General features: G+C 41.5%; 1 protein-coding gene across 3 annotated transcripts in view; it reads right to left on the bottom strand.

Moving 5' to 3' along the window:
• Positions 1-16,576, bottom strand: part of CRYL1 (crystallin lambda 1) — a 71,916-nt gene that overhangs the window by 14,526 nt on the left and 40,814 nt on the right. For all 3 annotated transcript variants that reach the window (XM_068395622.1, XM_068395621.1, XM_068395620.1), the window contains one exon: positions 4,817-4,922. In XM_068395622.1, the coding sequence (XP_068251723.1) occupies positions 4,817-4,922 (106 nt within the window). The remainder of the gene's footprint in view (positions 1-4,816; positions 4,923-16,576) is intronic.

Genomic DNA, 16,576 nt, shown 5'->3' with positions numbered 1-16,576 from the left:
TGCAGCCCAGGATACGGTTGGCCTTCTGGGCTGCAAGCATGCACTGCCAGCTCATGTTGAGCTTCTCGTCAACCATCACTCCCAAGTCCTTCTCCTCAGGGCTGCTCTCAATCCATTCTCCACCCAGCCTGTATTTGTGCTTGGGATTGCCCCGACCCACATGCAGGACCCTTGCACTTAGCCTTGTTGAACTTCATGCAGTTTGCACAGGCCCAGCTCTCAAGCTTGTCAAGGTCCCTCTGGATGGCATCCCTTCCCTCCAGCGTGTTGACCGCACCACACAGCTTCGTGTCATCTGCAAACTTGCTGAGGGCGCACTCAATCCCACTGACCATGTCGCCGACAAAGATGTTAAACAGCCCTGGTCCCAACACCAGCCCCTGAGGAACGCCACTCATCACTGGTCTCCACTTGGACATCGAGCCCTTGACCGCAACTCTTTGAGTTCGACCATCCAGACAAGTCCTTGTCCACTGAGTGGTCCATTCGTCAAGTCCACAACTCTCCAATTTAGAGACAAGGATGTCGTGCGGGACAGTGTTAAATGCTTTGCACATTTCCAGGTAGATGACATCAGTCACTCTTCCCTTATTGACCAGTGTTGTAACCCTGTCATAGAAGGCCATATTTGTCAGGCACGATTTGCCCTTAGTGAAGCCTAGGTGATTGGTGTTTGCTGTCACCAATCACCTCATTTTCCATGTGCCTTAACATAGTTTCCATTTTGACCATTAAGACTCATTCCTAGCTTACCGTATTTTTGCACTTATATTATAGGGACCACACCAGCCCCAATTTCCACACAACTCCTGTAGTCACCTGAATGAATACCACAGTGAGGTAGAATATGATCCTGGAATGGTGTTTTTATAAATGCAGGAAAGAAAATAGCAACAAAGATCCTTCGACCTCCTCCTATCCAGCTCTTCTGCTAGTATTAGCAGTTTAGATCAAGATTAAATTCCAATTATAGCTCACTAAATAACCCACTAATAAAGTAACTGATCTACGACAACCAACTGTGAAATATATATGAAGAGCTTTTGCTGCAAACATTTAAAACACAGCATATGATAGTCTAGACTCTGGTTTTACAGATGATTTGCAAGGGCTTAAAAGGAGCTGACAGTTCAAGAAACAAGAGATTGAGGAGATACAATCTTACTGAGGCTGGACCATCTTCAGCATATTCACAGACAGCCAGGTGCACATATAGGAGGGACATTGTGTCTGCTAACGTAATCCCACGATGAGAAAATGGGTAAAATGACTCTTAGTGAACTCTATTGATGTTCCTTGTAAAAGAATTGAACAGCATTTGTTGTGATGTGGCCACATCAAATCATAAGATGACAGACTCAAAAGACAGAGCTTACTGAAACTGAAATAAACATTAATTTTATTTACTGAAACCAACAACCAACATTGCAGTATTACACAATTTGGATGTGCTTTTTTTTTCCCCCCTAAGGTGTTTCCTTCCTGTCTGTTGCAATTCAGTTCTCAAATTGCTGTTGCTGCTTCTGCTCCTTTTAGCGACTTGACGCTGTTATTTTATTCCATGTTCAAGGCTGTTGGCTCACTGTCATATATTCAAAATTCCTTATGTTCATGCATGGATTAACTGGTAATCTAAAATAGCCTGGATAATAGCTTTTGATATGATCATTTATGAATATGGAGGAAAGGACATAAGAACTAACATGGGGAAAACCTGGCATTAGCACATAGGAAGTTCACGGGAGGATCTTGGTGTACGCATCCCACAGGGGAAGAACACTGATGTCAGAAAAAAATCGTTGGAATAATATTCTTTATTCAAAACCGAACAGAAATATCACATCACTCTTAAAAAAAAAAAAACACAAACAACCCAAAAAAAACCCCAAAAAACAAAAAAAAACCCCAGACTTGTCCATCTTCCAGGATCTCCCACAAACAACACTATTTTTCTCTCGCATGCTTCCTCCATGCCCACCATCCTTCCTCACTGATTAACAGAGAGTTTAAGATTGTGGGTATTTAATATCTTATAGCTGTAAAGAAAGGCAGCTGCTGTGAACTTGGTGAAGCTGCTAGACAGGCTAACAAACAGGACAGAGGGGGTTTCCTATCTCTACCTCCATTTTTCTCCACTGATAAAAAATACACACTATTAGTACAATGCATCAGAGTGGGTTGTCCTGGGCAATCAAGAGGAGGTCCATACAACGCCGTATTATGTGAAGAAATACTGGGCAACCAAAGAGAAGTTGGCACTGGTACAGAACTATGAACATAAGCCATCATGTGTCCTGACATCAGCAATTTTGATTTAAACTGTCCCTGATGAAAGCAACAGCCTGAGTCAGCCTGCTAGCACATAAACAGGAGCAGCTCTAGACTCAGAGACAATGCATGTGCAAGACTGGGAGTGAAGCAATACTTCTCATGATCCAAGTTACAGAAAAAGCCAACAAGGTGCTTTTGTGTGAGTGGCCCAGTCCACAAGTGTCCTAATTATGTTATTTTAGAGTTATTTTTAATTGAGAATATTATATAATGTTAAAATAACTCTACAGGTATATTTTGGTTTTGTATTTTGCAAGCCTACCACAATACTACTCTTCCAGTTTATCAGTCTCTTGGATTATATTTCATAATTTTTCTTCCTCTGATCTGGAATACTAAAATTCCTAACAGAAGGTAGCATTAAATCTAGAAGCTGGATAATCTCTGCCATGAATAAGCAACCTACCATTTGCACATGTTACCTAAAACTGGTTTAAAATGGGAAATTTCAGAAGTGTTTTTGTAGCAATGACTACTTCCTGATGGGAGGAAGGAAGCTAAGCTGGATCATGATGGAACATTAAATGCCAAAGGGCACTCCAGGAAGAGCATCAAAACCAACCCAGATGACTTACGCGATTCCATTCATCTCAAGTAAACATTGCTTTAGAATTAAGGAGTCTAAAACATGGATTAAAAAAAGGATTCATAAGTACGATTTGATCTCTAAAACGGATTAAAAATTTTTTGGTATTAACAAGCATATTGTTTTGGTTTTATGATAGCACAAATCTTATGAGGAACAGCTGAGGAAACTGGGGTTGTTTAGGATGGAGAAAAGGAGGCTGAGGGGAGACCTTCTTGCTCTCTACAACCACCTGAAAGGAGGTTGTAGCGAGGCGGGTGTTAGTCTCTTCTCCCAGGTAACAAGTGGAAACGGCCTCAAGTTCTGCCAGGGGAGGTTTAGATTGGATATCAGGAAAAATTTCTTCACCAAAAGGGTTGTGAAGCACCGGAACAGGCTGCCCAGGGAAGTGGTGGAGTCACCATCCCTGGAGGTATTCAAAAGACATGTAGATGTGGTGCTTAGGGACATGGTTTAGTGGTGGACTTGGCAGTGCTAGGTTAATGGTTGGACTCAATGATCTTAAAGGTCCTTTCCAACCAAAATGATTCTATGTTTTAGTAGAGGCAGTTCAGCATGTTACTCTGACAGAAGACCCTGTGCATGGACGGTTCCTGCAGAGGATGGCATGCCAGTTTAGTGGAGTGGTGTGGGCAGGACTGGACAACCCTGGCCTGCAAGACTCCAGGTAGATTGCTGTGCTTAAGGCTAGTACTATGTGCATCTGTTCTATCCTATGTAAAGAATGTATATGGTTTATATCAAGGAAGTCACTAGAGAGGACTGGAAAGTGCCAGATATTAATAGATCAGAAGAGGGAAACCTTTAGGAAGGTGCCTCTATTTAGAGAATGGATGTTGTTTACCTAACAATGCACAAAAGCAAACACTTTGTGACATTTAATTTACAGATATACAACCAAACTGACAAGCTGAAAGACTCTGGTGCAGGATCCACAATTCCACATTCATGTCAAAATTGCTTAGTCAGCCTTAAGAGACTTAAGTCTCTGCCAAATAACTAACCAACTAGTAGACATAAAACAACACTTCTAATTGTGCACTGCTACTTTATGATCTTGGTTTCTTATTTTTATTTTACTATTGTATTATTAGGCATTGCAGCAGTGCCTAAAAGATCTTGTAATGGACCAGGGGCCTACCATGTCAGGGACCATATGAAAGCAGAATAAAGACACAGCTCATAATATAAACAGCTAAAAGTGTATTCAGTTGATCTTCACTTCTTGAAGTTTTTGTGTTTTGTTAAATTCATTGCTCAAACCTTTGTAAACCTGATCTATGATTTTTATTTCATGTTATGCAATTCACTTTTTATTTAGCTGAGATTCATGTATACTACTCCAAAATAATCTAAAAATCTGTCTTGATTATGCAAGTCAGATGTTCAACTGTTACTTGACTGCTTTGTCAAGTCAACTTTGTATGCACAGTATTTTGTGGACAGAAGCAATTTTACTTCACTCAGGATTTAAGCCAGTTTAAAGCAAGTCAGCTCCAGTGATAGCCTTTTCTACGAATTCAGGGGAAGCACTCATCTACAGAAAGTGAGTTTCTGCTGACACTGGATTATCAGATGAACTTTTTCAATACTTTCTTTTCCTGACACTCAGACAGTCCTGAACTATGGGTACAGCAATGCGTGCAAAGCACTGGGACAAATCTCGGAAAAAAAGAAGTTCACAGCTAGTGTTTCAATGATTTGTCATCTTTCATCTGATCACTTACAACCGGATAAATATCCACTTCCTTCCATCCGACCTCAAGTTTTAAATAAATTTTCCTTTACTTATCATTACAGTAAAGAGAGAGGCAAGTCATAGTTGCAGCAATCCTAACCTGGTTTGTCTTGTGCAACGTAAGCCTTCCCTTCATACTCATATCATTTTAAACGACATACCTTCTGCATTAAGATGCATGGTTTCCAGAGGTCCAATAAATGCGTATCGCATTCCCAATCCATCAGACATCACAAGGTCTAGATCAGCAGGAGATATTACTCCTTCCTAAGTAGCAAAAATAGAACAGGAAGGAAGATTTGTGAACGTTAGGTTTGCCTGCTTTTTGTATATAACTAAAAAATTTAAGAAGTAATAAAAACTAAGGTTAGAAATAGCAGTTAGCTTGCAAACAGAAACACAACCGTTTGCCGGAAATGTCCATCTATTATGCAAGCCTTCCTATGGTTCAGTATAAACGCTCATTCACATCTCTAAGATTGCTGTACTTCATAATCCAAATATACTTTGATACATTTTGACAGTATCTTATTTTTAAATTTATAAATTAATACACTTTTTTTCATACAATATATACTATTTGCACACACTAGTTTGCCTGATACTTATTATTTAGAATAATTCATGTACTAAAACTAAATTGAGCTGTTTATGTTAACCAATATACTTTTTTCTCAGAAACTGAGCATCAAAGAACACAGAGCAAACGTGACACTCTTAATAGCACATGACCAAAACAGTTTATATCAAATCCAAGTACTACACCAGCCCTTTTAAATATAGGAGTTTTGGCTAAATCTTACACCTCCCTTCATATTCTCTTAGTTCTGGATTTTTTGGCAGAGACACAGTTGGCAGAACAGGGGTGCAGTAGTGGGTACTACTCCTGAGGCCACCTGCAAAAAAGCCTGGGACCAAACACACAGGCAATGTAGCTGCCACTCCCTCCCACAAAACTCATTGGACATTCAACCTACCCAGCCTCAACCTGCCCAGGTTCTCGAGTTCATTGCCAGCCTCACATCTCAGAGCTGTCAGGATATGGAGCATGCAAAATGAAGCATTTCTCCTGTTAAAAGCTGAGCACTGCTGTTCCACCCACATGGTAGCACTTACAAGAAAGCCAACACCCCCATCAGGTTAGGGCAAGCACACAAAGGCTTGTAAAAAAAGAGAGAGTTACAGTTCATTACCTTAACAGACTTACTTGAGAAGAATAATAAATATTATACGAGGTTGTTTTTCACCTACTAGAAAGACAGGAATTAATTAAGACCTGTTCTAATCACTTCCATCAGATAAAGCTTGGTTTCAAGAACTTGTCCTCTTTATTCCCAGAGACACAAAAACATTTCCTTCTGGTTAAGAAGGTGGAAGAGATGCTGAACTGCTTCTAATTTGCCTTCTCACCCTACCTTGAGGTGCTGTTCCCACTCAGTGCCTCTTTCTCCACAAGCCCCTTTGAGCTGCAGAATACAAGTAGGTATACTCATCTGCTTGGGCAATGGTACGTCTTTTTCTGTTAAATTCCCCTCTTGCAGGGCCCTGAGTGCTCCTTTGTATCACACAGTGATAGAGTTATGGGCATGCAGGACAGCTCTCCTGACCTGCTGTAGACATTGACATCTGAGCTAGACATCTAGACTCTCTTTACAATCACTAGGGAGAAAAAGGAAATCAGCATCCTAAAGCAGGCATCTAGAGCAGGTAAGATGAGTTGTGTCCTAAAAGGGTCTATTCTCCTCATTGACTGAAAGATGACTAAGGACCTTAGATGTCAATGTCTACATCGTAGAAATCCCATCTTAAGCGAGCTGAATCCCACCCACAGTGTCTTCCTACGTTCATCAATTACATCATCCACTGTTACTTTCTTTTAAAGTTATAAGGTAAGGACCAACGTAACTTCTATAGGTAGCCACAGACATCAAGTTTCATCATCTCAGGCTTAGAGCCTTTTATAAGACTCAATCTCAAGTCTCAATCTGTTAGCAGGCATTGCTCCTATCAAAAATAAGCCTGGCTGAATCCTTATTGCAGGTGGCTTTTGAACTGTATCTTGAAAAGGAAACAAGACATAATTATTATTATGTCTCCAGTGCATTGATGATAACTTTCTGATGCAAATGGTGGATGAGCCAACTAGGAGAGCAGCGCTGCTGGATCTTATCCTCACTAACAAGGAGGGTCTGGTTGAAGAGGTGAAGGTTGAGGGCAGCCTTGGTTGTAGCGACCATGAGATGGTAGAGTTCAGGATCTCACGTGGCAGGAACAGAATAGCTAGCAGAATCACAACCCTGGACTTCAGGAGGGCCAACTTTGGCCTTTTCAAGCAATTGCTAGGGGAAATCCCATGGGACAGGGTACTAGAAGGTAAGGGGGCCCAAGATAGTTGGTTAGCATTCAAGGACTGCTTCTTCCGAGCTCAAGATCAGAGCATCCCAGCAGGTAGGAAGTCAAGGAAGGGTACCAGGAGACCTGCATGGTTAAACAGGGAACTGCTGGGCAAACTCAAGTGGAAGAAGAGGGTGTACAGATCGTGGAAGGAGGGGCTGGCCACTTGGGAGGAATATAAGTCTGTTGTCAGAGGATGTAGGGAGGCAACTAGGAAAGCTAAGGCCTCCTTGGAATTAAACCTTGCAAGAGAGGGCAAGGACAACAGAAAGGGCTTCTTCAAATACATTGCAGGTAAAGCCAACACTAGAGGCAATGTAGGCCCACTGATGAATGAGGTGGGGGACCTGGAGACAGAGGATAAAAAGAAGGCGGAGTTACTGAATGCCTTCTTTGCCTCTGTCTATACTGCTGGAGGCTGTCCTGAGGAGCCCCGGACCCCTGAGGCCCCAGAGGAAGTCAGGATAGAGGAGGAGTCTGTCTTGGTTGATGAGGGCTGGGTCAGGGACCAATTAAGCAATCTGGACGTCCATAAATCCATGGGCCCTGATGGGATGCACCCGCGGGTGCTGAGGGAGCTGGCGGAAGTCATTGCTAGGCCACTCTCCATCATCTTTACTAAGTCGTGGGGAACGGGAGAGGTGCCTGAGGACTGGAGGAAAGCGAATGTCACTCCAGTCTTCAAAAAGGGCAAGAAGGAGGACCCGGGTAACTATAGACCGGTCAGCCTCACCTCCATCACCAGAAAGGTGATGGAACAACTTGTCCTTGGTGCTGTCTCTAGGCACGTCAAGGATAGGGGGATCATTAGGGGCACTCAGCATGGCTTCACCAAGGGGAAGTCATGCTTAACCAACTTCATAGCCTTTTATGAGGACATAACCCAGTGGATAGATGATGGTAAAGCTGTGGATGTGGTCTATCTCGATTTCAGTAAAGCGTTTGACACGGTCTCCCACAGCATCCTCGCAGCTAAACTGAGGAAGTGTGGTCTGGATGATCGGGTAGTGAGGTGGATTGTGAACTGGCTGAAGGAAAGAAGCCAGAGAGTGGTGGTCAATGGGACAGAGTCCAGTTGGAGGCCTGTGTCTAGTGGAGTCCCGCAAGGGTCGGTACTGGGACCAGTACTATTCAATATATTCATTAATGACTTGGATGAGGGAATAGAGTGCACTGTCAGCAAGTTCGCTGATGACACCAAACTGGGAGGAGTGGCTGACACACCGGAAGGCTGGGCAGCCATTCAGAGAGACCTGGACAGGCTGGAGAGTTGGGCGGGGAGAAATTTAATGAAATATAACAAGGGCAAGTGGAGAGTCCTGCATCTGGGCAAGAACAACCCCATGTACCAGTACAAGTTGGGGGCAGACCTGTTGGAGACCAGCATAGGGGAAAGGGAACTGGGGGTCCTAGTGGACAGCAGGATGACCATGAGCCAGCAGTGTGCCCTTGTGGCCAAGAAGGCCAATGGCATCCTGGGGTGTATTAGAAGGGGGGTGGTTAGCAGGTTAAGAGAGGTTCTCCTCCCCCTCTACTCTGCCCTGGTGAGGCCGCATCTGGAATATTGTGTCCAGTTCTGGGCCCCTCAGTTCAGGAAGGACAGGGAACTGCTAGAGAGAGTCCAGCACAGAGCCACGAAGATGATTAAGGGAGTGGAACATCTCCCTTATGAGGAGAGGCTGAGGGAGCTGGGTCTCTTTAGCTTAGAGAAGAGGAGACTGAGGGGTGACCTCATTAATGTTTATAAATATGGAAAGGGCAAGTGTCATGAGGATGGAGCCAGGCTCTTCTCAGTGACATCCCTTGACAGGACGAGGGGCAATGGGTGCAAGCTGGAACACAGGAGGTTCCACAGAAATATGAGGAAAAACTTCTTTACAGTGAGGGTGACCGAACACTGGAACAGGCTGCCCAGAGAGGTTGTGGAGCCTCCTTCTCTGGAGACATTCAAAACCCGCCTGGACGCGTTCCTGTGTGATATGGTCTAGGCAATCCTGCTCCGGCAGGGGGATTGGACTAGATGATCTTTTGAGGTCCCTTCCAATCCCTAACATTCTGTGATTCTGTGATTCTGTGATAAAGATCTACCCACCATATGTATGGAACACACGGCTCTGGTAACAATTTAATTAGACATAAAATGGCAGTGATAAGGAAGCACTATTTTCTTCAACTTAAAGATACGGCATAGGCATGGTAAAGTAACTTGTCTAGAGGCAGACGGGAAGGTCTGCATAAAGACAGGACTAAAAAACCACCTCAGACAGCATTCAGATTACAGACCAGTGTCAGTGTAACTAACGCAGGCACCATATGTTCTGTGAAAGTTTTTTCCCTGACATGGCAACACAACTTCTCTGAACCAGATCAGCGAAGTCAACAAAAGCGCTCTTCTGTTGGGAGTGCTTCATCCAAACAATGAGTTATGCTGGTAAACCTGTGCTTGATGAGTGATTCCCTCCCCTCCCCTCCCTCCCACCCCGTTTGACATGGATTTGTGGACAAAAGATTAACCACAGGTTCCAGACAAGCATTTAAACCACAGCAGCAGTTAAAAACTGTAAACATAACATTAAAGAGTTAACAAGCCCTTGAAACACTTCAGAATCATTGCAAATTAATTTTCAAATTAAAAACTGATTGATTTCTTTTGATACCGTAGTCCTCAGCTTCAGTACTGACATTTGAAGACCAGGTGTCCTCAGAATCATGAAATGAGTGCTTTGCTCTTGGCCTTTTGACTATAGCTGCAATTTTACAGTTACAGCTGCTAAAAGGCAAAAACTGCTGCTACCAGAACGAAAACATGACAGATCCCTTCAGTTGAGGGATATATTATTCTCAGTTTCTCCTTGTCACATATACCCTCTTAAAGAAAAGCCTTTTACTTTTTCTCTTCAGAAATTAAAAACACATAATGAGAAACAAGTTAGACCATCTTCCCCTAGGGAATAACCCTGCTTCCACTGATGTTAAGGAGTTCATAAGTTGGTGGAATGATTCAGCAGGGTGGGTGCAAGGTCAGCCAGGTGTCTTCCACAAGGATCAGTGTTTATGCTAAGAAGTAAACAACAAAGAGTCCCAACTCAGTTTCATTAAGTCTAGGTGTGAAACAATCTTACCAAGGGGATTTTTCATCCTCTGCATCCTGGGTAACCCCTTCTTTGTAAGCCTTCCCTTTGAGCACTTGTCAGAGGGAAGAAGTGTGTTAGAGTTCACCAGAAGCTTTCACAGCTACAGAATTAAGATCTTAATTTAAAATAAATTCCATTAAAATCCACAGTGACCCCAATGGCCAGTCAAACTTCAAGATCTACACTAGCTCAGAATCCTCCACACTTCTTATGACACCATTTATATACCACGATCTCACCTTCCTGGAGATTTTAACCTCCTGTGATGCCACAGTATTGTCCTAATGCTCCTTTGGTATTTTATTAGTGCTTCTCACTATGCATGGACCCTTTTCTCATTTCCAAAACCTGTGGTGGTTCTGCAGTCTCCACCTTTAGGCCCTGACCCAGCCTGCTTGGTTTTAATCAACAGCCTTTACATCTGTGAGTCACACCCACATCGCAACTGCTGTCACCGACTTGGTTTGTAATCATATTAAATGTGGCATGGCTAAAAAAAAACTATCTTACTTTTTCTCATGCTACCAATTCATCATGTTCTCCTACTCCAGTCTGTCTATAGAGTTATTTTGGAGTCCACTCCCTCCAGGACTACACACTTTCTGTCTCCAAATTTGCCACTTCATCCTCTGTACCTCTCAAATCCAGTATTTTTTTTGCTGATTGCCACTAATATATGCATTCTCTCTCAGCAGCACTTGTTACACCATTCTCCTCACTATCAATTCAATCAAGTCCCTTCCATCCACGCCTGATCTTTTCCCAGTCCTGTCATTTTGAGCACATTACTTTTCTCCTGGATTCCTCTACCAGCTCTATTTCTTTCCATTTCATCATGTTTGAGAAACCTGTTGTCCTACACACTTCATACCTCCTTACTTTGCTGGCCTTTATCTTTCTTCTTCCATGGCACCTCACCTCACCCTGTAAGAAACACTTAGTATCAACACCATTTTTCTCCCTGGCCCTTTAAACTTCCTTTTATGATATCCCCCTTTTATGGGGCACTGTAACTAGATATTTGACCCTGTACCTTATCTTTGATCTTTTGGAAAAGTCCTCTATAATACAATTACTAATAACAAGGAATTTGGAATTTTAAAAGTCTTGCCAGCATTTAAGGACTGCCAAGCTAGTCACCTGAGAAGGGAGAGGTACATAAATTAGGGACTGAAGCCAATGCATCTGATTGCTGTGAAAACAAACTAAAACAGTCATGGTTTGGCTGTATGTCCATTTATTTTCCAAAAGACTAACAAAAATGGCAGAGCTGCCCATTCTTGTCTTTTACAATGACTATAACCTAAAAGAAAATCCACTTCTAAAGAAAAAATACATTAAGACAGTAACAAAAACTTATACAGAGGAAAACAGAGATTCTTTAAGATACTTATCATACAACCCATCATGCAAAATAGTTTTAGCAGGTTCTTAAACGCAGCTGAAACTCCTAAATCAGATAAGGGCTGAAAAACTGCCATGTTCACTTCATTATCTCTGCTGCTGTATTTCATGACCTCCTTGCAAATTCCAGGAGATGCTTAGAAAAATATTTCACCAAGATGAGCTTCCACTCAGCAATCCACAGTAAAAGGACAGTCCTAGATATTCAGAGCAAGGTTTGAGACTTCTGATCTAAAGAATTGGTGAAACTGTTTGGTTGTTATTTTCTAGATGAAGTCAACAAAATTCTACCTTCAGAACAAGACAAAGTCAAGCTATTTAACTAACACTCTTTTGCAGCATAATCCCAAGCTACTCTAGAATGCATTGGTACTGGTAAGAGCATAGAAGTGGCAGTGTCAGCAGTGCACAGAGTGCTTCCCAGGCAAATACAGGCAGTAAGTCTCTGATCCAAGGAGTTATGACCAAATTGGATATACCAGTGACCACTATCAATGGAGGCACGAGGAAGTAGATAAATGGTAACAGGGAATAACAGAGAAAGCGGTTTGAGATATTTTTCCTATTACTGGCTACAGATTATTCTAATGGTTCTAAACTTGTAATATCAAAATTTAGGGTTGAGAAGAGAGGATCTTCAACCTCAGCATCTCACAATACTTCTTTTACTTGCATCATAATCAGCTTTGCAACACTTCTACAAGAGACCTAAGAATAAAAAACATAAATAAGAAACCTACAAGAACGTCAGTCTCACACACTCTGTGTGGTCCTACAGAAAGTTCTCAGATACATGACCTTAAAGAGACAGACTGGAGTGTTCCCAGTATCTGCTTTTTCATGGAATAAACATGGAGTATGGGGAGACAGAGATAACTGACACAAAAAGTTCCTGCCACAAACACCTGCATTGCCCAAGTGCTCGTGACTTGCAAGTAAAAACAATGTTCAAAAAGACATCTTGTCACACAAAATACTAACTTGGATCCAAAATGAAACATCTCATTGTAGTAGTCTTGCCTCAAAGGAGAGCACTTGCTTGAATCACTTCTTTTAGGCCCATAAATGAATCTATGGTCTTTGCTTCTAAGTTCTTGTAAAGCCAAACTTCTGCATCCTTAAATCTGCATTCCTAATTATCCACTTGGCCAAAGTCCTCAGCACCCAACTGTATGTCTCCAGATAAGTTTTCATTCTCCTACTTTCCTACAAATAGGGATCTCAACCTTCAGGCCTCCTAATTTTTCACCACCTTAACTGTACTTTCCACTCCCGCATTTGGTCCAGCCCTGCATTCACAGCATTCATTTTGTGCCCAGCTTCAAAATCCCAGTCTCCCTGCGTATGCCCGTGGGAACCCCTGCACCTTTGGCAAAGACAAAGTATATCCCAATACCCAGGTTTCTCATTGATACTTTCATCACTTTGCCCTGAATTATGCTCTCTCTGCTCCAGCATCCATGCCCACATGCAATTTGCATGTGGAATCTGAGCCTGAACCCAACCTGCTGGCAGGGCCTCACCTCAGATTTCTGGCTGTTATAGCTTCTCCTACTCTTGGACCCAGAGGGCAGAAGTTGGTGAGCCCCACGCATCATCCAGAAAGTAGCTATATTTACCACATTAATCTCTATACAGCCCCACGTTCCTGTTCATGCTCTGTATCAGAGCCCTTCTTTCATCATATGATCCCTGTCCCATGCCTCAACCATCACCCATCCCAACACAGCACTGCTAAAGAGACAGACTGGCAGGTCGTCAGTTGCCGAGCTACATTTGGGAACTAAAACATATCCTGCAAGCTGCTCAGTCCATTTGTGACAAAGTTTTCCAGATAAATGTTGTTAGTACAGCTGTACCTGCATGTCTGTCCTACTACCAACGCCTTTTTTAACAGTACATTAATACTTCTATTGGAGAAGCTTCCAGTATTTTCTTGAATAAAATAAGCTCAACGGACCAAAAAAAAAACCAAAAAACTGTCCATGCAAAGATGTCTGAACTTGGACTTCGATAAAAGAGTATGTGCACACGTGTGCGTGTATAAGATCACTCCCCTGGCATTACTAGAAATATTTATGAGGTGAGGACATAGATGAGAACTTTCAAACTTGCATCTCAGCAAAGTCCTCAAGAAAACAGATAGATGTTTACATAAAGGGACTGATTTAAGATCATTTCAAGTAGCTTCAAAACACTTTGAGACTGCTGCTACGTTTCGCTCCTGGTTCACATGTAGTGTTTATATGCAGAATATTTATGTCCTTATTATGTGGTAAAGAACTGATGCACTGCAGTGCAAATAGAACAGTCCTCCAGCCACACCACAGATTTTTCTCAAGCACTCACCGTGTTAAAATTAAAGAAAACTTGTAATAGAAATAGGATCACTGATCCATTTACAACATGTAACTGCAGGCATATAAAAATACTTGTTCAGACCTTTATAACCACTAATGAGACAAGTAACGTTGAAATTACGTTTTATGGTTCTGTCTCATTGTTCTTTCACAATAGTAAAAAGCAATATACAATTATTAGCAACAAAATACCACAGTGTTCATAAGTAATTTCATAAGAAAGTCTGTGTTCTGCATCCAAGCTGACTTGGATTGCCTCATCCAATACATGCCATTTACATATCTAACCACAAAAGGATTAACAGTGTGGTCATTTTGGACAAGAATGCTTTATTAATATGTCCCTCCTGCTAATATCATAGTTTATCTTCCACCCCCGGTGCTTCTTAGGGTAAGGAACACTTTTGTTACAGAAGGAATCAATGTGAGTGAAACTTGATTTTTAGGAGTCTCTCAAAGACTGAGAGTAGGGGATGCTGATGTTTTCAACAATAAGGACTGAAAAGTGACTTAATCAGAAGCAAGAAGTATTTTTCCCCCACTTTGAAAGTGGAAACACCAAAAGAACATGACTTGCAATAGAAATTGCTAAGCTGGCAGCACAACAGTAGAAACACAGAAACTGCCCCAGGCCTGCAGCTCTCACCTATCTGCAGTGATTCTCATCCCATCAAAGGCAGTGTGTAGCCTGAAGTCACACAGCTGAAACTATACACCTTTGATAGCTGGTATTTGTACAGGCTTTTGGAATGGAAATACAGACATCAAAGTTGTTACAGTTTAAATGCGTATTTGCCTGAAATGCAGTAAAATTATACAAAAACTTGGAAACTTTGATGATGCACAATAAAAGCGACTTTCATTACCTGTCAGTGCTTCAAGCACTATTTTGTTACTATTCATATACCACCACACACACAAAAAGCCTCCATACAGGTTCATACTAGAGGTTCACCTCAAATCAACACCTCTTTTCCAATAGTAGGTCCATGAAGTGTTCTTACGCTCTTTCCATAACCAAAGACCAAATACAGAGTGATGCTTTCAATGAAATACATTGCCTCAGCTCCCAGCAGTCCAGTCTTTGAGACTTCGACAGCTGAAGGTTGCTTCTGCATGATTTTCCTCTAACATGAGTGTGTCTAAATGTTCCCTGAACCCATTCATATTTTTAGCATCCTAGGTTTCTATAGCAGTGACTTCCACAATTCAGTTTATGCCTCTCAGAGATATGAGAGAATCCTGCTGTATTTTTGAGGCATTACTTCCCTGGATACCTGTGCTGATGAAGGGTATTGTATTGATATGCCTATACATTATCAGACGTACTGGTCCACAGTTTCCCGACAATGCTTTGAACTCTTTTAAAAGAACTCGACACCTAAGTACCAACTTCTGTTTCTGCAGTATTATAACTAGTTGGTGTGTAAAAAGGTAATAAAATCAGTATTTCATCAACTTCATATTTGCGTTCTGGGATTCTCGGATAAGTTCCATTTCTCCTTCACAGTCTGCCATTAGTCATGTACTCTTTCCTGCTTCAAAAATCTTGTTCTTAGCATGACTTGTTCTACTTCTACATCAGATCCCTTCCCTTCAAGGTGTGGGAACCTCCTTAACAATGAACACTGCAGTTCAGTTAGCTTTTTCACCATGAACTTACCTTCCTTGTTCACATTTTTTAGTAGTCATTTTTACATTTTTATTCTAAAAATCTTTTTTTCATCTGGGGTTATTGGGGTTTAAAAAACAATTTAGAGCTTACTATCCATTCTACCCTGTCTTTCAACATGATTACAGCTTTCTGAAGGGATTTTTCTTATAATATACTTAAGAATTTGTATTAACTTTTTTAATAACAGAAACTGTTTTACTTTAAATAAACATCTCCAGTAGAAGATCAGTTCCTTCCTAACAAAATTGATTTACTTATTATTATTCACCACCTCCTTCATGTTGTATTGTATTGCTAGTGGAAGCTAACGAGAGGTAAGCAAAATCAGTTCAGCAACTATGTTTAGATACTACTTTGGAAAAAGAGTTGCTTTGTTTATGATATGATAACATTACCTTAGTTTTAAGATCTTTACCTACATTTGCATACATGGTTATTTTAAACAGCTCAAAAAATCAAAACACTCTCCATGACAAAAATGTATGCCCTACTCAAGCCCAGCTGAATCCTTCTCAACAGAATAGCAATAGACTTGTAACGCAGCTCTTCCTGATGAAAGATCAGACTTTGCAGCACAGAACAGGTAACTGTGGGAAAAGCTGAAGGGGCACAAACAAGTGATTCTCAGCTACAAGTCTGAATGGGTAGGAGGAGAGATCTGTCTTTACCTACAAGTATCAAATAACTGTTGAACCTATGAGTGCAATTCCTGAACGGCCAAAGAGAAAACCATTTAAAATATTATTTTCAGAACCATTGTACAGTAGGCCAGCAACATTCAGAAATTAACAGGAAATGTTGAGACAACCTAGAAAAAAAGAAAAATCAGTATTTTGAATTCTGTGCTTTTAAGATTGCTCTTTTGATTGTCCTTAAAATGAAAGTATTCTGAAAAGAAAGCAGAATAAAGGATAGTTGCTATGATCGTATGACTTTGTTTTCGTCAGTCTTTGC

This window comes from Nyctibius grandis, chromosome 2 (genome assembly GCF_013368605.1).
Source record: "Nyctibius grandis isolate bNycGra1 chromosome 2, bNycGra1.pri, whole genome shotgun sequence".
Lineage (NCBI taxonomy): Eukaryota > Metazoa > Chordata > Aves > Nyctibiiformes > Nyctibiidae > Nyctibius > Nyctibius grandis.
This window is presented reverse-complemented; position numbering and strand designations above follow the sequence as displayed.